Here is a 22,587-nt window from a genome sequence, read left to right as displayed (position 1 = left end):
CATGTGCGGTGCGCTCGATACTCATGCATCTCTAAATACACAGTCTAGCGATGTGGCTCTTGGGTCCCTCTTCCCTTCAGTCTGCGCTATCTTAAAATAGGATGTAGTGAGTACTTGTTTAATTGGGAATTACAGAGGAAACATTGCAGTTCGGGAATTGAGGACCCGAAGTCTTATTAACTCAACAAAAACTTCTTCCATAAACAAAATTGTTTTGGGTGCTAGAGCCTGCAGTACTTTGGCACTGTGGTCACCCCAGTATGACAGTACAGAAAAAAATATGAAATAGTGCATCGGTGACGTGGATCCCTCTATCCTATTCATTGCAAGTGCGGACAAACAGTATAGCGCAAGCTTTCACTGGCAATGGCTGCTTTCGCTGGTTTGATGGCTGCCTTCTTTCTTTCATTCTTTTTTTTTCCGTGGTGACGTCAGGAATCTATGCGAGGTGTGCTCCCTTCCGTTCCCAACCTTGTGGCAGTACCACAACTTGGATAATCACGTTTGACAATAGCAGCAAATAAAGGCTTTATGGATCAGAATGATGAGAACTCGTAATTGTCATAGCATTGGCGCCCACGCACTAAGGAAGCAGGTGGATTTTTCAAATAGTATTGGGAGATCAGCATCTCTGACACGCTATTTAATTTTCATTTGGGTTCAAGGCAGCACACAGCCAAAATACTGCATGCCGTTGTACCTCCGTTGATTTTTGTGAAATTGTTGTTGGGCAACATATGACTATAGGGCTCCAATTTTGTAAATGCAGTATTGCCTCTAAAATCGCTAATTCAAAGCTTATGAAAATATTTTTGTTACTTGTGAGCCATATTCTCCATGAAGCCACATTTGTATTGGCCGCCAAACCTTGCAGTCTGACAGCAGATGCGCAAATGCGCTTATTACAAGCTATCAGTGCAGCACCCTGTGTTATTTGGTGCAGAAAATAAAACAGCATGTATACCTGCTGAATTTGCAATTTCTGGGAACGGAAGTGAAGGGAGGGGGGGAGTGGACATGCGTGGTATCCAAGGTGGTTGTGCTGGTGCTGAAGCATCAACCCCCGCTCCCCCTCCACCGGAAATTTTCGATATCCTCGCCTTCCTGACTACACCCAGGGTGGGAGGGGGCGGGGTGGTCCCTACGGGCCCCGGGCACCAGACGGCCTATGCCACTGTGCGTGCGTCATGCGTCGCACACGCTGCCGAAGCGAGTGAGGCCGGATGCGCATGTGTGCATTGGCTTGTTGGGCGACTCGTCTGCCTGTCTCTTTTTTTTTAATTTAGCCTGGTTTGTTGTGCTGCCAGCGTATTCTTGCGTTCCTTCTGCACTTCGGTACAGCGCCACTGCACTATTGGACTATGGCAACGTGAGAAATTTTGTTTGACAGTATGCGACGCATTTCAAGCAGTTAGGCTTGCAACTAAAAACTGTGACCCTGAACATTGCTGTAATTTATTTCGTTACTTCTTCGGATACCTAGTCACACTCGCCAAGCCTCGCGTTGTGGCACAGTTAGCGAAAAGCAGCTCGGCTGTGTGACGCAGTTTTGTGTGTACACAATCTTGCCGGGACAAGTTCATGGCGCTTTCTCTGACTGTCAACATGATTGTAATTAATTTCGTTATATTTTGGGTTAACTTTGAGGCACACTCGCCGCATGTGTCGTGATGCTGCGAAAAGCAGCCCGGCCGTGGTGACAAAGTTAGTCTGGCGTGTACTGAATCTTTGTGGGACAAGCTTGTGACACTTTTTATAGCCCTGCAACAACATATACCTTCTTTCGGTACTCACGCTTGTCAAAAACGCGACGAGCGATTGCCAAAAGTGGTAACACGGGAGTGTGTTGCTTGCGTCGGCAGAACGCGCAAAAGGCAATGCCAAGTAGCTCAAACATCAGGAACTTGTAAGTTGAAAATTCGGTCTTCTGAATGACTGGAAACAAGCTTTACACTCAAGCATCTGTCTTGATTACGAGTAGAAGAAATTCTGGGAGCGTCTATACTCTGCTTCATACATAGCAGTCAATGCTGTGGAGGCTAGAAAGACTTCTTGCAATGGCTTCATTCGCACCTAAATATAGTTTGATGTTTTTTGACCGCAACTATGGCTGACTGTTGTTTATATAGAGGCTCAGTATTGAATGAAACAAGTTTTAATCCTTAGAAAGAAACACACTGTGGTATACAGCTGCTAATGCGTTGTTTTAGATAATTTTTATTGTTCTTTTCGTGCATTTGCAACTCGTCACCGGGAGCGTCACATGCATGCTTATGTGAGCGAACGCTGTTGGCGTGCAGCAATGCATGTATAGATGGAGTGATGACTTTTCTTGACCGAACTTTTTGCGTAGCAGCGCTGGCTGCTATGGAACAGAGTGCTCTGGTTGAGAGCCTGCGTTCTGGGCACCTGTGTGTATACATAGCATACTATCGGTTGAAGCGAAGTTCTGTTTGGAAACGCACTGTCGCCAATGTGTTTGGGCTCTTAAAGTGCAGCAGATAAGCCCCGGTAATGGGCGAATGCTTGGAAATCAGATGTCTTCATGATATGTACAGTATTGTTTGGGATGAGTCGGATATTTTCCATGCCATGTACTGTATGTAAAAGTGAATTGCTTTTGCTTGTAATGCTGCCCATATTCACCACTTACGCATGTTTCGTCTCTACACTCATTATTCTTATAAGGTCTTAATCCCAAAATGACACATGCATGTAATCTACTTGGTTCAGCTGATGTCGTCCGGCGGAACTTTGTACTGGAACTGCGGCTGCTTACCTGGTGTCACAACGTTGGATGAATGCACAAAAAGCCCAGAACAAGCGTCTATATAGTTGAAATAAACATTTTCTTATTTCACAAGGCGTCTTGCGTCTTCTTTATGAAATTGCACGTGACATATATTCGATGGAGGCTTGTAAAAATAATTCGCAATCATTTTTACTTCATAATAAAACACTTCCGCACCAAGACCGTGTGCAGCTGAGCAGCGGAAGCAAGAGAGAGAAAAACTGCGCACCGATCAGCGCAGCCGGTGTGAAAACTAGCGTTAAAGACGCGCACGCCCGAAACCAATACTGGAAGCGCGGTTCAGGCATTAATGCGCAGTCAATTCAGCCGCTGGGCTCTATATGGAGACAATAGTTGAGTGGACCAAACGTGGTTCTCCGGCTGAGGCATGTAAAAATTGTGCGAGGGCACTGCGAGCGAACTGCACTGGCACGCTTCGCAGCACATTCGACATAATTTCACTACACGTGCTGAGGCAGATCGCGCGCCCGTGTAATGGTGCTTTATTTCAAGTGCAAATTTATATTGACACCTTTATGCTACGTATACATATTTGAGGTATGGGTTATACAACATGACGTCTTCAATTTTGCTGTCATTGTCAAGTGAGTCATCTACTAGTGCAGACGCGTTCATTGCGCAGACCATCGCGGACAGCCAGTTTTTCTCGCAGAAAGTCTGTGCAGTAAAACTTTGCATGGTTTTACTTGCTTTGGCGCATCCGCTGCTCTTGTCAGCCAGTATGAACTGTAGTTTTAGCCAGGTCAACTGCTATTTTTAACATTGTTTCCTAAAAGTGACATGCAATTTTTGCCACAGAAGTTGTCTATCTGCAACATGAAGCTACATAAGAAAGTTTTACTGATGTGGTGGTGTCATTTTACGCGCCCTTCTTTTGGCGGAATATTGATCAGGGACAATCATCAACAAAAACAATATTATAGTGAAATAAACCAGGTTTATAAACAGCATGGCGCAAAGAGATGCAAATGACCAATGCACTTCTGTGATGACCAATTATTTTCCTTCCCTCTGTGCAGGATGCTATTAATCAAAAGAAAAGCCATTCACAAAATGAACGAATGATTGTGTTGTATTAGCGTTAACTACTTGTGGCAATTTATTCCATAATGAAGTAGCATGAGGAAACAGGGAATATTGGTGCATGCTAAGGTAACTGAATAGTTCCCTAACTGTTGTGTTGTGTACGGTCAAAGCGCTTTGGCGGCTCAGTTATGTGACATTCACTCTGTGACTCACTCTGTGACTTTTAAGGTGACCATGGTAAAGCCGATAGATAAATTTTAATCTGGATACCATTCTATGATTATCAAGTTTTTTCATCTTTTCCCTATCGCACAGAACTGACACGCTCGAGAAACATGAATAGGTAGAATAGATAAACCTCAAGGCCAAGATCTGCACCCTTTCTATTTTTTTAATTAAATATTGTTGATACGGACTCCAGATTAGGTCCGAATATTCCAATTTTGGGGGGGGGGGGGGGGCTAATGAGAGCTCTGTATGCTGTGAACTTTACAGCAGGTGACGCATGACGTAGTTTTTATTTTAAAGATGCCAGCTTTTTCAGTGTGTTACTACAAATATTATCTATATGTGGTTCCCAACCTAAATTACTCGTGAGTGTAACACCCAAATACTTCACCTGCCTAGTTTTTTTTTACATAAGAATTTTAAATGGTGTAAGCAAATTCTAAAGGTTCTTTTTTGTTACTAAATGTTATGCTTGCCGTTTTCGAAGTATTGAGCTTTCAAGCCCGATTTATCACACCATGCACTAATTGAATGCAATGCATCATTTAGTCCGACTTGATCAGCATGTTGATTTATGCTGGTATAAAGAACACAATCATCCACAAAAAGTCAGATCTTTACACATAGTTGCACTAATAAATAGATATCGCAGATATAAACCAAAAACAACAACGTACCGAGCATCGACCCTTGTGGTACTCCTGAGTGTACATTTAGTGTATCAAAGATGCAGTCATTAACAGCCACATATTGTTTCCTTGAAGCTAAGTAGCATGCTATCCAGCAAAAAAGAGGTGAGGCGTGCTGCCAGGACACAAGAGTAGAGAAGTGGACAACACGAACGCCGACTATCAGCTGAAGGGAGCACTGAGGCGAAAAAAGAAAGAAGACACAAAACTCATCTGCGCAAGCTCAGGAATGGTATCACCACGTGTCAGTTGGGTACATGTGCCGGTCTACGCGAGAGATAACTGTTAAGGCACTTAATCTCTTCCTTATGTAAAGTAATTGAAGGTTGACTCACGCATGCACTTCCACCATTATAAATATGCCATGCCACTACCACAAGACGCGTATCTTCATTATTATGCCTGTGCAATATTGTGCATTCATCTAACTCTCGCGTACGGTTACAATCTTGGCAGTGCAGGGAAAGATTAGAAGGCGATCCATCCTTGAACGCCGAGCAGCACGGAACGCCGGCACGCACTACTCGGCACGCTCGTTGTCGCCCTGCACAGCGAACGCGCCATTGATATTGTTTTGCACCCGCTTGTGTACATATGACGGTTACCCTTTGTCGCAGAACTGAAAGTTGAGCGAGTTGGTACGAATTCATATGTTCTATGCTCTTTGTAAATTGCATATTTTGATTCTTGCAATTTTTACAAATGTGAGTAACAATTAAGAACTGAATATAAGATAGTCTTCCTTTTATTTCTTTCTTTAAAGATAAAAAATCTTTAAAGGTAGCCTGTGGCATATATCACAATTCTTATTCCTGAGCTGGTCTACTCGAAGTGGCAGACAATACCTGCACAAAAAATTGAGATGCAAAATTGACTAATTAATAAGAAAATCACTAATTGTTTTTAACTAATTACATTATGGCCCATATTGCAATTTACAAATTCTAGCCGTGGAGTTCGCAAGGCCACTTGGAACTAATTTTCAAGATGACTTGTTAACAGAGCATCGTTTCATGCACTGAAGCACACAAGTAACTGGAACGCCAATGCATCTCTCCGCAAAATTCGGGAATTCATATCTCGAAACTGGTATTGTTCTGAGAATTCATTCCAAGTGGATCCACCTTGCGAAGTCCACTGCTAGAATTTGTAAATTGTAGTATGGATCATAATTAGCTAAAAAGTTAATGAGTGAATGCTTGTTAATTCGTCGATTTTGCATTTCAGTTTTTGTGCTAGTAGTGTTTGCTGCTTTCATAAACCAGAATTTAGCTATCTGCCACAGGCAACCTTTCAGATTTTGAAAGTGTTCACTGAAACACCCTGTATGTACCATCCAGTAGCATTTCTGCCGTCGGCATCCCTGTCGCCATCACTGCGAGGTACCGTATAAAGTTCAAGGGCGATAAAATTGTTGCCGCGTGCCGTATGCTGTATGTGCGAGTAAAAGCATGCGAGGGTGAGCCGGCTGATTATCCACGTTCACATAGTGGAATGGCTCATGAATTTTAAAAAATATATATGCAGGATTACAACTTACAAGTTTGTCCCTTGTGTGCAGGGGTGGTACCAAAGGCTTCCACACTGAGGGCGCCCTCACACACGTGTTCTGCCTGGTGGGCAGTGCAGTCTTAGTGCTGCCCAGTGCATCTTCCTCATGTGCGGGGCAGAACATCGTGGCCAGTCGACTCTGGTATGATTGAGCACATACTATTGAGTGCACCAGTGCAGGACAGTGTCCTATCGTTTCTTTCCTGCGTCATTCATGTGCATCAAATATCTCCGCAGCGCTTAATTTGCTGAAATATTTGACTGTTTTTCATCCCTGTCCCCAACAGACCACCTGCATTAATTGACCTGCGCAACTTGACTTGATAACTGCAACTCAGCTACCCCCATGTACTAACATTGTGCCTATCAAGTCTCGTTCCATCACTTGTTTCACACTTCTTAGCTGTTAAATGACATCCTCCACATCGTGGCCCCTATGCACTGGCAGATCGCTGCATACTTTTCTTTCCAGGGTATTGGTGAGCTGTAAGTTGCTTATCATAAGACTGTCTGGAAATGTTATGACACACTGTGACAATGTGGTTGCTCAGGTACTCCTGCACAGGCTCCACTCAAACTCTTGTTCCTGTGCCAAGCTACTGTCACTGACCGTTTATTCGGACCTCACGGGAACTGCGGAAATGTCTGAATAAACAGGTGCCCGTAAAAGCAGATTAAGGAAAAAAGAGAAATCCTTTATTTCCACGCACTTATTTGGACTTGGCAGTAGGCTAGAAGAAATCATGAATGCGCCATTGCACACCATTTCGTTTACGCGCAATCAGATAAGCCTGAATCTTGGAGAGGGTCGTACGGTCACTATGGGCAGCTGAAAGCACAGTCACTGCTTGTACATGCTTCGCATGCGACGACAGCATAGCACATGGTGCGTCATCTTCCGACTCTGAGTCATTGTCTGGCGGTGCAGCAGAAACCTTACGAATGATCTCGCCGTCGTCGAGTTCTGCGCATGTCAGTACAGCAGTGTCAGCACCTGTGAAACTGTCAAATAAGGCAGTGTCCGGAATTGCAGTGCAACCACTGTGCAGGTCTCGGCAGAACATTTTCGGTGTCAGTAAGGAGCACGTCGGAAGGCGACAAATCTTAGGCCTCCCGGCACCCGCTTGCCGGCATTCCCCAGCGCAGTCTGCGCGGGCAGTGTCGGCGCCATTAGACACTTGACGCGATGTTTCCGTATGTTGCGTTGGATCACCGCAACCTCGACACAGCACACAAAGCAAACACCACCATGCTGTCATGCCGACACCAGTTGCACAAATGAAAAACGTGGCCTACTCGCAGCGTCGTGCATGAACAAAGAAACAAATCAGCTGCTGAATTGTCTTGACATAGCTCACTAAGCTGAGACTGGAACTGCTGTAGCCGCACTACCGAACCAGGCAGAAATGATGATGATGAGCGGGGATTTGCAGTAGTGCCACTTCGTGGGGCAGCAAGGAGGCTCCATTCAAAACAAAAATGGCCTTCAGCAAGTCGAACCATGCACCAGTCAGTCGGTGGTGCTCTCGATCGAGTTGGCTCAAGGAGTGTCCGAAAAATCAGACGAGAGGTTGCAAGGTGTCCGAATTTTCGGCAGTTATAAATTATGTTCTATGGGGAGAATGGGCGGGGCTGCGAAACAGACCGAATAATCGAGCATGTCCGCATTTTTGGAGTCCGAAAAATTATTCGGCGACAGTATTGCCCTTACTCATGTGCTGAACAAGTGCTCACCTATCAGCAAAAGAAGCCAGCAGTTTTGGATGATGTTGAGTGTGCATGGCCTTGTATGGAACACGCAATGAGAGGAGAAGTGTTAGTCTTCAAAAGAGGTTTACTAATAACGCTGGAACAGACTAAAAACATATGAGAGTACTCGTTTGCTTCATGCTTAGATTAGTATTTTGTGAGCAGAGATATGGCGACTAATGGTATCTGATAAACAAACTTCATTTCAAGGCGGCATACGCGAAGAGGGTGCTACTATGAGTGCATTCTCATCATGATCAGCCTGGCTACACCCACTGCAGGGCAAAGGCCTCTCCCATACTTCTCCAACTACCCCGGTCATGTGCTAATTGTGGCCATGTTGTCCCTGCAAACTTCTTAATCTTATCCGTCCACCTAACTTTCTGCCGCCCCCTGCAACGCTTCCCTTCTCTTGTAATCCAGTTCGTAACCCTTAGAGACTATCAGTTATCTTCCCTCCTCATTACATTCCCTGCCAATGCCCACTTCTTTTTCTTGATTTTAACTAAGATGTAATTAACTCGCATTTGTTCCCTCACCCAATCTGCTCTCTTATGCCTAAACGTTACACCCACCATCCTTCTTTCCATAGCTCGTTGCGTCGTCCTCAATTTAAGTAGAACCCTTTTCGTAAGCCTCCAGGTTTTTGCCCCGTAGGTGAGTACTGGTAAGACACAGCTGTTATGCACTTTTCTCTTGAGGGATAATGGCAACCTGCTGTTCATGATCTGAGAATGCCTGCCAAACGCACCCCAGCCCATTCTTATCCTTCTGATTATTTCAGTCTCATGATCCGGATCCGTGGTCCCTACCTGCCCTAAGTAGATGTATTCCCTTACCAGTTCCAGTGCCTTGCTACCTATCGTAAACTGCTGTTCTCATCCGAGACTGCTAAACATTACTTTAGTTTTCTGCAGATTAATTTTTAGACCCACCCTTCTGCTTTGCCTCTCCAGGTCAGTGAGCATGTATAGCAATTGGTCCCCTGAGTTACTAAAAAAAGCAATATCATCAGCAAATCGCAATGTAGTGCGTAGTACACTCCAACCCACGTATAACGATATCAATTTTAACAATACAGTGCAGTCCACTTATAATGATATCAAGAACTAAAAATTCAGTACTTATAACCGATCATCGCTATATCTGGACTGCCGTAAGAAGAGCTGCTGAACATACCTTTGGGTGATTCTACGAGAGATGTTGATCGTCCACTTGATAGTGATCGATACATAGATGAGCGCGAGGTTTGGCAGAGTGATGAAGATGACGATGAGAATGCTTGCACGTGGGCCGGATCAGACATCTTCTCTTGGCCGAGCTTTGTTTGTAAATATTTTGTAAATGCATATATCCTTCACCCACATCTCACCTCCGCCACATTTCGGTGGAGGTGTTGGGTATGTCATGCCTCGCAACAGAACTCCACAGCTGCCGTCGTGTTGAACATCTGTCTGCAATGGCGGAAGACGCGGCGCCTACATCAGCGCCTGCCACTACAACAGTCATGCTGGTGCAACCCCAGGATCCTGGCACGTGCTGAGGTCCCAGTGAAGCGGACGTTAAAGACTGGCTGACGAGTACGAATGCGTGAGTGCTAACAACCTATGGGACCCTACCCTGATACTGGCAAATATTTTTATGAAGAGGAAGCTTGATGCACAAACGTATGTATAACTATTTATATAGGAAAAAGTTAGGCTGGCACAAAGGTCACAGCTCCAGTAGACAGTCTTCCGCTTCGTCTTCCTCTTGTGCACACGGTCCTGTCTAAATTCACCGTTACGTAACTCCCGGGGGCTGGAGCGGGGTCCCGGCGCTTGTTAGAATGATAGCGAACTAGATGAACTAGATGGCTTTAAGCGGGACATAAGGACGATGCCAGTTCATAACTGGGATGACGATGGCATGTGTTCAACAGGGGTGATTTCGTAGTTTACATCACTCAATCGTCATAATACTCGGTACGGCCTGGTATAGTGTGACAGTAATATTTAGGACAGACTGGCGTGGCAAATTGGAGTCCACAGAAAAATGAGATTTCTGGGAGAGAAGTCAAGGTTCCGGTGGCGACTGTCGTAGTGAGTCTTTTGTGACACCTAAGCCAAGCCACTGTAAGTCGATCATAGGCAATCTAGGGAGCCGTACGAGCCCGACAAATGGCGTAAAATGAGCGTATTCCCTGGTGTGTTGCGACACCGAAGGTAGCAGGGTGTCAAAAGGTAGAGTGGGATGGCGACCAAACAAGAGGTAGAAAGGCAAGAAACCAGTGGTATCCTGACTTGATGAATTGTATGCAAGTGTCACGTAGGGTGAAGTGCTGTCCCAATCACGAAACGTAGATGTCTCTGCAAGGGTGCGATTTAGTCGTTCAGTCAGTCCGTTTGTTTGTGGGTGATATGTGTTTGCGCGCTTGTGTTCGGTGGAGCAGGAACGAAGTGTATGTTCGACAACTTGGGACAGGAATTAGCAGCCAAGATCTGTCGGCAGCTACAATTGGTGCGCCATGGTCAAGAATCATGTCCTGAAGTAAAAAGCTTGCTACATCTGTAGTACAGCTGGTGGGCAGGGCACGTGTAATAGCATAGCGGGTCCATAGTCTGTTGCAACAGATATACATTTGTTCCCTTTTATCGATGTTGGGAAGTGGCCAAGAAGGTCCATGCCGACACGGAAGAAAGGCTCCTTGGGAACATCAATTGGATGAAGGTGACCAGTAGCTTGCACACATAGCCTATTTCGACACTGGCAGAGGTTGCAAGCTGCAACGTAACGTCGCACAAAGTGGTAAAGGCCTGGCAAGCAGAAGCGACATCAGACTCTGTCGTAAGTGTGAGAAGTGCCAAGTTGTCCGGCAGTGGGTGTGTCGGGGAACTCAGCAAGAGCAGTAGAATGGAGGTGACAAGGGACAACTACCAGTAAATATGGTCCACAAGAGCTGATGTTATGTCGATAAAGAATGTCGTCATGAAGCACAAACATTCAGTCGTCATGGAGCACAAACATTCTGGTTAAGCGATCTCATTGTCCTGAAGTCAAGCGCTCAATGATCGACTGGAAAGAGTCGTCCTTTTGCTGCTCAGTAACGATGTCGCGAAAGTTAGAAATGGCCAGAAGGCAAGTGTCGGCATCCTGTTCGTCATTGTCAGAAGGATCGATAGGACGACGAGACAAGCAGTCGGCATCCAGGTGTAAGTGGCCAGACTTGTACATCACAACGAAAGAATACTCCCGAAGTCAGAGTGTCCAGTGACCAAGGCGGCCAGTTGGGTCTTTCAGTGATGATAGCCAGCACAGTGCATGGTGGATCCGTGATGACAGAAAAATGGCAGCCAAATAAGTAAGGGCGAAATTAGCCACCGCCCACACCAGAGCGAGGCACTCGCGCTCAGTGATAGAAAAGTTGAACTCTGAAGAGGACAAGAGCGATTGGTGTAGGCAATGATGCGCTCGACTCCATTTTGTTGGGCGAGGACAGCACCTATACCAGGGCCACTGCGCGAAGTTGAGTTGGTGCGCATCTGCGCGGTGCGCACTGCGCGTCTGCGCGAAGTTGAGTTGGTGCAGATAGATCAAATCGACCTAGTATTGGAGGCGTCGTTAACAAGCAGATGAGGGTGTCAAAGGCGTGGGCTTGTTTGCGGCCCCAAGAGAACGCCATGTCCTTGAGGTCAGTCAGTCAGTGGCTGGGTGGTATCTGCAGAATTGTTAACAAACCGACGAAAATAGGAGCATAAGCCCACGAAGCTGCGCACATCTTTTGCTGAGCAGGGTGCAGAAAAGTTCTTGACTGCGTGAATCTTATCAGGATCAGGATGTACACCAGCAGCACTGACAAGGTGGCCAATAACTTTGACATTGCGCTGTCTACAATGGCACTTAGAAGCGTTAAGTTGAAGGCCAGCCTTCCTAAAGGCTTCAAGAATAGTGGCGAAGCGACTGAGGTGGCTGTCAAACATATGAGAAAATACGATGACATGTCCAGAAAACATAGGCATGTGGACCATTTACATCTCCGAAGGAGAGAGACCATCACTCTTTTAAAAGTTGCTGGGGCATGACAAACTCCGAAAGGCATAACTTTAATATGGTAAAGGCCGTCCGGTGTAACAAAAGCGGTCTTCTCATGGTCGAGTTCATCAACGGCAATCTGCCAATAACCGGATTGGTGGTCGATTGAAGAGAAGTACCATAAAAACCCGCGTATAATACAAACCCGCAGATAGTATGAGGTGAAAATTTTGGGATGCGAAATGCAAAAAAATGTTTTAGCCGCGTAGAATAAGAGTTAGGAAAACTCGACGAAAACATTTATTTAAATTGCACTCCGCACTTCTATCGCTGTCTTCCTCAGCTGCGCTCTCTTTGGATAGTTTCTTGTCGGACATATCTTCCCAGAGGTACCCATCCTCTGTGCCATCGAGCACATTCGAGATGCTGCACTTCTTGAATGCGTGACACACAAGGTCCTCCGGTACGCTGGCCCACGCATCCACAATCCACTCGCATAGCGTGGCTGGTGAAGCCCGTTTCAGTCGCCCGGTCGCTGTCACTGCAGGCTCACCTGAGCGCATCCAATCTGCGTAACGCCGCCTGACTGCGTCCTTGAACGACTTGATCACGCAAACATCTAACGGCTGCAGCTGAGACGTCATCCCACCCGAGATAACGACGAGTTCAGTTCCGGATTTGCACAACAGCCTCTTCACTGAGTCGGCCAAATGGCTACGAAATGCGTTCTGCACGAGGATGGATGGGAACTGCAACAGTGTGTCGGGCCGCCTAAACCAGGCAGACTTTATCCAGTCGAGCACAAGATTCTCGTTCAGCCAGCCTTTCTCACCACATTTTTTTGACAGCTCGAGACAGAGCCTAAAGGAGAGGATCCACACCTTTAGGCTCTGTGTTGCACTTGAAGACGACATAGGATGGGAGCTTGCGTCTGTCTGCCATGCACGACAACATGATGGTAACTTGCATTTTCTCGTTGCCAGTGGACTGGACATAAACTTGTTTAGGGCCCTTTTCGTGCACAGTGAGGGGTGATGGCATGTCCAGATAAACCAGCGTTTGGCCAGAATTGCCGATTTGCCCTAGCTGGAAGTTCATGGGCTTGCACAGTGAAATAATGTGGTGCTGGAAAGCCACAAGCAGCTCTTCGAACGATTCGGGCAGCTTTTGCGAAATCGAAGTTCGACGGCGTAAGGAAAATCTAACGCGGCACATGTAGCGATAAATCCAGTGCTTGCTCGCTTAGAAGGTGGAGCTCGGTAGCCCCTTTTCCCTTGCAAGTGCCTTAGCTTTTGCCTGCATAAGCTTCCCGCTTACAGCTAGATGCGCGGCTCGCCGTTGGCGTACAAACTCCGTCAGGGCGAGTTTGACTTCCGGGAATGTCCTACTCTTCGGGCCGCGAAAGCTTCTTTGCATTCTTCTGCACACGAAAAGGGCTTCCTTCTGTCGACACTATCCACGAATGCTTCCCATAGAATAAAGAAACAACCTTAGAGAAGGGAAACTGTACCTTCCGCAGTGGTTTGAAAATAAGCAGCAGCAGCGCATGTAACTTACCTAGGTGGACGCCAAATGGCGCTGCTCAACCCGGAAGCGGAAGTTTTTTTTTTATAGCAAAATCCAATATGGCCGTTTTTTGCCGGTGGCGTATGCTGGTACGCGCCGTGCTTGCCCTGCCGGCTATGCGACATGCCTTGGCTGCTGCGTAGTCAGTGCGTTCTAATTGCCAGGAGACCAAATAGCCTCTACTGACGCCCATACAAACAAGCCACAAGTGAGTGAACAGAACATGCGACTTTATTGGCAGAAGACAAGCAGTGTACATTTTCGTGCAATAGCAGAAATAAAATTTGCATGTCGAGATACGCTGGAATCATTGACGCCAGCTCATAAATGGCTCACCGTCGTCTTCGCACATGGCGGTCGGGTAACGAGCGACAACCAGCGGCACAAGCAGATTGGACAGAGTGTCCCACCTGTTTGCACTGGCAGTCGCAGTTAAAGACGAGCAACTTGCATTGCGAAGCAATCGGGTGGTGCAGGCATCTGCTGCCGCAGCCAACACAGCGACATGGACTACACCGCATTTTAGCCGTTCACTCCTTTCCAACTCGCACGTTTCTATTTCTATCAACTTCATACACGTCGGACCATGTAAGCACGTATGCTGGTCTCCATTCGCGCTTAATCGCAGCCAAGAAAGGCCACAGGCACAATTTTCCCATAGCTGCAGCAGGAAAGGGTGAATAGGGAGCACGAATCGCGGTGTGTGTAAATTGGCAGTCTATGTTGCTGCGCAGACTGCAGGAGCAAATGCTTACTTCGAGAGACTGCTTCCCAATGCAACTGACCAGGCCGCCATATTCGAAAAACATAACACGGCAACCGTAACCAAGTAAGATAACCACGAAATTAAACAGCAATCAATCAACGCATGAGGTTCAGACAATACATTGGCTACTAACCATATGACAACAATGAGCATTCACATACACGGGTCTCTTAGGATACATTCAGCCACCTACTTACAGGCATATTGCTTGCCTTCGTCGCATGTGGTGGTCTGGTAACGAGCGACAACCAGCAGTACAAACAGACTGGAGAAAGTGTCGCACCTGTTTGAACCAACAGTTGCCGTTGAAGATGAGCAACTTCGATTGCGAAGGAATCAGGTGACGCAGGCATCTGCTACCGCAACCAACACAGCGACATGGACTACCCGGTATTTTAGCATTAACTCTTTTTGAACCTGCACGTCTCTTTTCTTTCGAGAGCCGCTAATGTGTGACTCACACTTTGTGTCCCTCTTTGTCTCAATATGGACAAGTCGCTTTCGTGGGTATCACCTATGGCAGCCATTTTTGCAGGCCTTTACAGCGATATGGCTATCAACTTCATACACTTCGAACCATGTAAGCACATATGCTGGTCTCCATTTTGAGCAAATCATGGCCGAAGTAGGCCGCAAGCACAATTTGCCCATGACTGCAGCAGGCAAGAACAAACGGGGAGCACCAGTTACGGTGTGTGTATACTGGGAGTCTGTGTCACTGTGGGGACTACAGGAGCAAATGCTTACTTCGAGAGACTGCTTACCAATGCAACTGACCAGGCCCCCACATCTGAGAAACATAACACAGCTACCACAACCAAGTGGGGCAGCAAAACCAGATTCTGCAATCAATCACTTCAGTGTAGCTTGCACAAAGACCCAGGCTATCGAGGAAGAAGAGCAATCATCAACGAGACTAGGAATATGGAAAATGAGAAAGCTTGCATCCAAGAGAGAAGCCACTCTGCTCTGGAGGCATTGAAGGCCAAAAACATCAAGAAAAGTAAAATGGTGCATAGCAAACGGTGCGTAGGTTAATGCAAGACACATGCCGATGCTGCATCAGCTGTTTCAGGATAGGAATTGTACATGACAACATACACTACAAGATGCTGCCACAGATATGTTAGCCTACTAGACAGTGATTGGTATTAAGTATCAGCGAAGAATCGGTTGACTAGGTTTGGATGAGGATGAATGATCTCTAACAAGAATGGGCAATGAAAACGCTTGCATTTATAGAAGAAAAATTACACTTGGCAGAAATGAAATTGACATGGCCAGGAAGCTGATTAAAAGCAAACTGAGGAACTCTTTTGGCCAGCGTCGTCCGTGCTTGGTCAGAAGTTGCAAGTGCATCTGAAGATGGAGAATTTCTAGAAAGTCCTTTTGGAGTTACCTGGATGACTCAGCAAAATGTCCATGCTGGTGGAATGGTGGCCGAAGCTCTTTTCAGTCTTGAAAAGAGCTTCGCACTTCGCACTTCGCGCTAGAACCCAAAATCATCTTGAAACAGTCCTCTGCAGACTTGATATCTCATCCAAATTCTTCTGCATGCGCTTCTTTGTTTGTGGTGTAAAAGCCTTGCAAATTTGGCTCCAGACCCTTCCTGTTGTTGTAGAGAGGAGCTCCTGCGATGACCAAGATGTGCTTGGCATAGACTCTGTTAGGGCAGGACGGTGACGCATTAGATACAGCACAGATTAGCCAAACTCGTGCATTTTATTTTATGTTCAAACCAATTAAACTGAACCATAAATATGAACAAACATTCATATACGCTGAAAACAAATGACATGTATCTCAAGACTAGCAAGCCAATACAGCATATATCAAACATATTTATTTCTGAACCACGTGTTGTTTACCTTGTAGTAGCAGCCAACGTCCACACAATGGCCTTGTTGTAGCAGGCAGCAGCTTCAGTTTAGTGCTTGGAGTGTGTTGCTCTATACTGGTGCCGTCCTCATTATTGCATGTCTGGTACAGAAATTTTGACTGAATCAGAAATTGAAAAAGCACAATTTTGCAATATGAAGTGCAAAAAGGTGTGACATATTGTTACGTGTAGCTGTAGCCTAATGCTATATACATTTATTCAGAGGAAGCTAACGGAAGACAACAATGGCGACGCTATATCAAGCGGTTCCACGTCGTCTTCCTCCTCTTCAGTGCAGCCACACTGTGGCGGCTGTTTTGTAGCATAACCCCGGCAGTAGAAGCACCGACCCGGTGCTTAATTTACACATCCGCGGTGAAAGGTGTATGGTATGGCTTCAGTCTCGCCACATGAACGATGTCACTTGCAGCCGACGATGACGCTGAGGGGTCGGCGGGGACGACTTCATACGTGACATCGGTCACTTGTCGCACCACACGGTATGGGCCAGTGTAGCGCAACAGCAGCTTTTCAGAAAGGCCCACATGTTGAATGGGTGACCAGAGAAGCACCAGAGAACCCGGAGTAAAATGCACGTCGCAATGGTGGCAATCATAGAGGCGTCTCTGATGCTCCTGTGAGGCTTGAGACGGGTGCGGGCAAGCTGGCGCGCGTGGTCGGCGTGTGCAATCGCGTCGCGGGCGTATTCAGTGGCTGAACGTGTGGCCGAGGGCAACAAAGTGTCTAAGGGCAACGCGAGTTCTCGGCCATATAGGAGATAAAATGGTGAATAGCCGGCGACGTCGTGACACGATGAATTATATGCGAACGTCACATATGGTAAGTGAAGATCCCGGTCGTGGTGGTCGGTCGCAACATACTTCAAAAGCATGTCGGTGATGGTACGGTTGAGGCGCTCCGTGAGGCCGTTGGTCCATGGGTGATAGGAAGTGCTGAACTTGTGCTTTGTCGAGCAGGAGCGGAGGATGCCCTCGACGACTGCCGACAGAAAGCTGCGGCCACGGTCAGTGAGTAATTGGCGCGGAGCACCGTGCACTAAAATGATGTCATAGAGCAGAAAGTCAGCAACGTCAGTAGCACAACTTGTCGGAGGGCTCTGGTGATTGCGTACCGCGTAGCATAATCAGTAGCGACGGTGACCCATTTATTTCCGGAGCCCGAGAGTGGAAACGGTCCAAGCAGGTCTAGACCAACACGGAAAAAGGGTTCCGGTGTGATGTCGATGGGCTGGAGACATCCAGCTGGAGGTGTGGAGGGCTTCTTCCGGCGCTGACAGGGTTCACAAGCGGTAACGTAGCGCCGCACAAAGCGGGCGAGACCCGGCCAAAAGAATCGACGTCGTACACGGTCGTATGTGCGCGTGACGTGCAAGTGTCCAGCCACAGGAGCGTCGTGAAGTTGTTGGAGGACAGTCGAACGCAGGTGCGATGGAATTACGAGCAGAAGGTCAAGGCCGTGTGGATCGAGATTGCGGCAGTATAATGTCCCCTGCTTAAGGAGAAACATCCGGAGAGAGGTGTCACCAGGCGTTAACTCCACATGGTCAGTGAGGGCTCGTAATGAGGGATCGCGGCATTGCTCGTTGCCGATTTCAAGCAGCTGGGACACAAAGAAAATGCAAGCGATGGCGTCCGCATCAGCCAGTTCATCGACGGGGTAGCGGGACAAACAATCGGCATCCTGGTGCAAGCGTCCCGTCTTGTATACCACGGAGAAGGTATATTCTTGCAGGCGTAATGGTCAGTGAGCGAGTCGTCCCGTGGGGTCCTTAAGCGAGGATAGCCAGCAGAGCGCGTGGTGATCAGTGATGACACAGAAGGGGCGTCCGTACAAGTATGGACGAAACTTCGCAACAGCCCCACAAGAGTGAGGCACTCGCGCTCGGTGATTGAATAATAGCGCTCGGCGGGTGATAGAAGTCGGCTGGCGTAGGCTATAACACGTTCATGTCCACGTTGGCATTGTGCTAACACTGCTCCTATGCCGTGACCACTGGCATCAGTTCGAACTTCCGTTGAGGCAGACGGGTCAAAGTGGGCCAAAATCGGAGGTGTGGTAAGGAGAGTAGTGAGCTGCGAAAAAGATGCGGCATGATCAGGTCCCCAAAAAAATGGGGCGTCTTTCTTCAAGAGGTCGGTAAGGGGACGTGTGATGGTTGCAAAATCCTTCACAAAGCGTCGGAAATAAGAGCACAGCCCTACGAAACTGCCAACGTCCTTGGTAGACTTCGGAACAGGAAAGTTCGTAACAGCGCGAATTTTGTCGGGATCAGGTCTCGCGCCTCGGGCGTCCACGAGGTGTCCAACAAGGACGGTGATTTGGCGGCGAGCGAAATGACATTTTGACGAGTTCAGCTGGAGACCGGCGTGGCGGAACACGTCAAGAATCGCTGAAAGACGGTCTAGATGCGTATCGAATGTGGGCGAATAAACGATGACGGTCGTCCAGATAGCACAAACAGGTGGACCACTTGAACCCTGAAGCAAAGAGTCCATCATTCGTTCGAAAGTGGCGGGTGCATTACAGAGACCGAAAGGCATCACCTTGAACTGATAAAGGCTGTCAGGGGTAACAAATGCAGTCTTCTCTCGGTCCATGTCATCAACGGATATCTGCCAGTAGCTGGATCGTAAGTCGATAGAAGAAAAATAGGTGGCACCGTACAGGCAGTCTAGAGCGTCATCAATATGTGGCAAAGGGTACATGTCCTTTTTTGTGATTTTGTTGAGGTGGCGATAATCTGCACAAACACGCCACATTCCATCCTTCTTTTTGACAAGTACAACGGGAGAAGCCCAGGCGGAGACGGTTGTGTAGATGAAGTGCCGCCAGCAGGAGCCGAAGTTGCACTGTCGCCGTTGCAACCGCTGTGAAGCTCCATGACGGATACGGGGAACGTCCACCTCCACCAAATTAATGTTACGTGTAGCTGTAGCCCAATGCTATATACAATTATTCAGAGGAAGCTAATGGAAGGCCACAACGGCGGCGCTATATCAAGCGGGTCCACGTCGTCTTCCTCCTTCCTCTTCAGTGCAGCCACACTGTGGTGGCTGTTTCGTAGCAATATAAATATTGTAATGGTTTGCGACTACAAAACACATGCAAATGTACACTGTCTGTTCTGGAGTGCTTAAGCAGCATGCTAAATAAATATTGCTATTGTCCATAAAATTGATGTCTGTCTAACTACAATGCATATAAACAGCTTAAGTATTATTAAAATCACAAATGAGAACATTTGTGCGTTAATTTATACACTAGAAGATATCACACTGCTGGTTCCTCAAGTGAATGCATGGAAGCCATGAAGCTATTAGAACTGATGCATTATTTTTCTGCACGAACGTGATGCACCGCTTCACTACTGCAAAAATAAATGCCCTACGGTAAACCAAACTGAACAGCAAGAACATTTGGAACCAACAAGTACGAAATATGGGTGAAATATCATGCTTGCAACTGTGTATTACATTAAATTCTGTACTTTCGTTTCGTTTTACCAAAGGATTATTCTGTTTTGTGGACAAAAGAAGTTGCCGGCGGCCTTGCAAAAAAAGTTTTGATATGTATATTGATAAGGCTACTCAGTCACCTATGGCCACGGCTACAATAAGATGAAAAATGAAACGCGCGTTCTGATATCGCTCTTTCTTTCCTGATTTTGTGTGTATAACGACAGCCTCTCAAGTAAAGGTTTTAGGAAACAGCAACTGAGACCCTGACTGCCCATATGTAATGCAGGATCTAGTTCGTTAACTTGTCCCCGCCTGTAAGTTAATAAGACGGATATTATATAACGATTCAAGCGGCGGTGTTAAACGACTCACCGTTATTGCCTTTGTCAGCCGCAGCAGAATCCAGCTCCTGTTTCAATGCAGACGTGTTCCGAATGGCTCACGACTGAAACCCAACTTTCGGGCTTAATGTCCGCTTGCAAACACGTCACTTCACCCCAAGTTAAATGACGCGAGACATCGAAGCGCAATAAACTAGATTTAGCAATAAAGAAGCAACCAGCCTGAGTGTACGAACGAATGAATCCATGCCACCGTGCACTCGAAAATACCGGTAAAAATTTAAAATCCAGGCCAGAGGTCACGTGAAAGATAGATGATGCTGAACGCTATTTGCATTTATAATGACAAAGAAACAATAGAGTTGCTAGCAAAGAGTACAATATCTAATTAGCAATGATAATTTTGCCCTCATTTTTATGTAATAAGAATGCTTCGGTAATAGTAAGAGAAAGTTTGTAAAATAAAATTGCGCTTATTACGGCGCCTCTAGTGGAAGATGTTGGAACTAAAGTAAGCATCCCGAAGTGATCCTACTATGCTGGTTTTGTCAGCAGTGGCGCGCGGTCGATTTTTTCGCCCTTTGTGGCCATTTGTTGAACTTGAGAGTGTGCGGGGCCTGTGCTTCCCTCGTTGATGCCAAACTACAGTGTACTAGAATAGGGGCAGTGTGTTCAGGAAGCGCTTGCCGCTGAGGCGCTTCATGTAGGTAGCACGAGATGGCGCTGCAGGAACATGGGCTGTACGGAACGTGCGGCGTAGCGCCAGCGCTGCATGCTGATACTTTGATAATCATTTTCTGTTGCAATCAAATAGATGTGCAAATGCTCGGCGGATGTTAAGATGCATCCTCGAAACTCACTTTATACAATAGATAAATTGTATGTGCACTCCTAGTGAATTATAACGCCCATTAGACGGATTTATTAACCTGACAGCAAAGGTTTTGCAGACACCGAAGTAGTGGTGTAAAGCCATTAAATTTGTTTTGAACCACGCTGCCACGTAACCAGAAATTATTCGGAAAAAAAGTCGGCTGCAAATAACGCCGTAGTAAAGGACATTGAATTGATTTAACCCAACTCGGATTCCAGGTGCACACATTTTCTTTTGCGCTTCGAATTCATAAAAAAGCGGCCGTGGCATCTGCGACCCAACGTCAAGCACTTAGTTCCTCAGCCGCTGTTGTAGAAGAGGAGGCAAAACAACATGTACGTGCATAGCCGAAAGCTAAAGAGCTTCCCTGCTTGGCATCCGCCTTCTTTCGCGATAAACATTTGTCCCTCATTCTTTCATTCTGTTTTGCGAACCCCCTGCAACCACATTTGCACAGCTTATTTGTGAATTTCTTTATTTACATCATGAAGTGTTCCCAAACGTCAGGCTCATGTGCGAGTATGAGACACCGACATCCTACATTTCTATGGAAAGAATAAAACAGGTAGGAAAGACGCCAAGTAAAAGGGATCTCTGCAAAACTACACACAGTATGCCAAAACACAGAAAAACAGTGCTGGTACATTCCTGCCCAAACATTCGAAACCTACGGAGGAATTAATATGTGCAAATGAATTACTTAATTCATCTTTAATTATATTCACAAAATTAGCTTTTTGAATGCACCAGAAAAAGTTGTGCATTCAGATAAAAAGGACAAAGAGTCTGCAGCATACAGATGGTCAGCATACGTATGTTGCACCAGCCTGCTAAAAACAGTATAGCCAACTTTAAAGTGCAATTTCTGTTTTCGTCGTGCTTCTCTTCACTGATTAATACCTTAATTTTTTTTTAATTTAACGTAAAAGTGCAGCCTTGTTAGGACATAAAAACGCACAACCGCTGATGTGAAATCATCTGCATGTAATTTGCAGCCTATGGCATAGCCAAATTTAAAGCTTTCACCAGAATCATTACGTCAACTATGCTGTCGCTGCAAAGCTCCTCTTTGCTGAAGAAGGTTGTAAATATATTCCCTCAAGTTTCTTTAGTGCTTCAATCAACTTGGAGGGATACAGCAGAGCTCCCCTGTCACAAATTTCGTGAATTTTGATACTCTGCTACTGACACTAGAGTTCTGCAAAAGAAGAGAACGGCAGTCCTCGCATTTCTTGTGAGTAAAAAATTTCTGCGTGACATACCCTGCCATACATAATGGATGAGGCGGTCATCGCTCCTTTCCTCCACATAAGCCCGGTGCTCTGCCGGAGTATTGTTTAGCCTTTGCTCTACCAGTGTCAGATTTCCAGCTTCAACTAACTTGTCAATTGTGACGCAACATCGCCTTCCTTGTCAGAATTATCAGGTGAGTGAAATAGCGATACCAAATTTTTACTAACCTCTGTGCTCCCTGTTTGCATTGCCTTCGCCATGATGTAAAAATGCAATTCACAACAATAAAAAAATTTAAATGGCGTTGGCTGATCGCTGGATCCGCAGGACTACCCTCACAAGAAGTTCTCCAACTTTTATTGGCTTAGTCTAGATGTCAAGTA

At 46.4% G+C, this 22,587-nt stretch overlaps 1 protein-coding gene across 10 annotated transcripts in view; it reads left to right on the top strand.

Moving 5' to 3' along the window:
- The window catches only part of LOC142558590 (ferredoxin-fold anticodon-binding domain-containing protein 1 homolog), a 161,735-nt gene that overhangs the window by 70,673 nt on the left and 68,475 nt on the right, over window positions 1-22,587 (top strand). For 6 of the 10 annotated variants that reach the window (XR_012823038.1, XR_012823037.1, XM_075670736.1 and 3 more), the window contains one exon: window positions 6,317-6,448. The exons of 1 other annotated variant lie outside the window; for it this stretch is intronic. Coding sequence is in view for 6 of the 9 variants with exons in the window: in XM_075670736.1 (XP_075526851.1) it covers window positions 6,317-6,448 (132 nt within the window). In the remaining 3 variants the exon portion in view is untranslated. Of the gene's footprint in view, window positions 1-6,316; window positions 6,449-9,448; window positions 9,646-22,587 lie in introns of those variants that run through there. 3 more of the 10 variants (XR_012823036.1, XM_075670737.1, XM_075670739.1) reach the window with 2 other exon arrangements.

The sequence above is a fragment of the Dermacentor variabilis genome, chromosome 9 (genome assembly GCF_050947875.1).
Source record: "Dermacentor variabilis isolate Ectoservices chromosome 9, ASM5094787v1, whole genome shotgun sequence".
Taxonomy (NCBI): Eukaryota; Metazoa; Arthropoda; class Arachnida; order Ixodida; family Ixodidae; genus Dermacentor; species Dermacentor variabilis.
The sequence above is the reverse complement of the archived record's forward strand: the minus strand, read 5'-3'. Positions and strand labels throughout refer to the sequence as shown.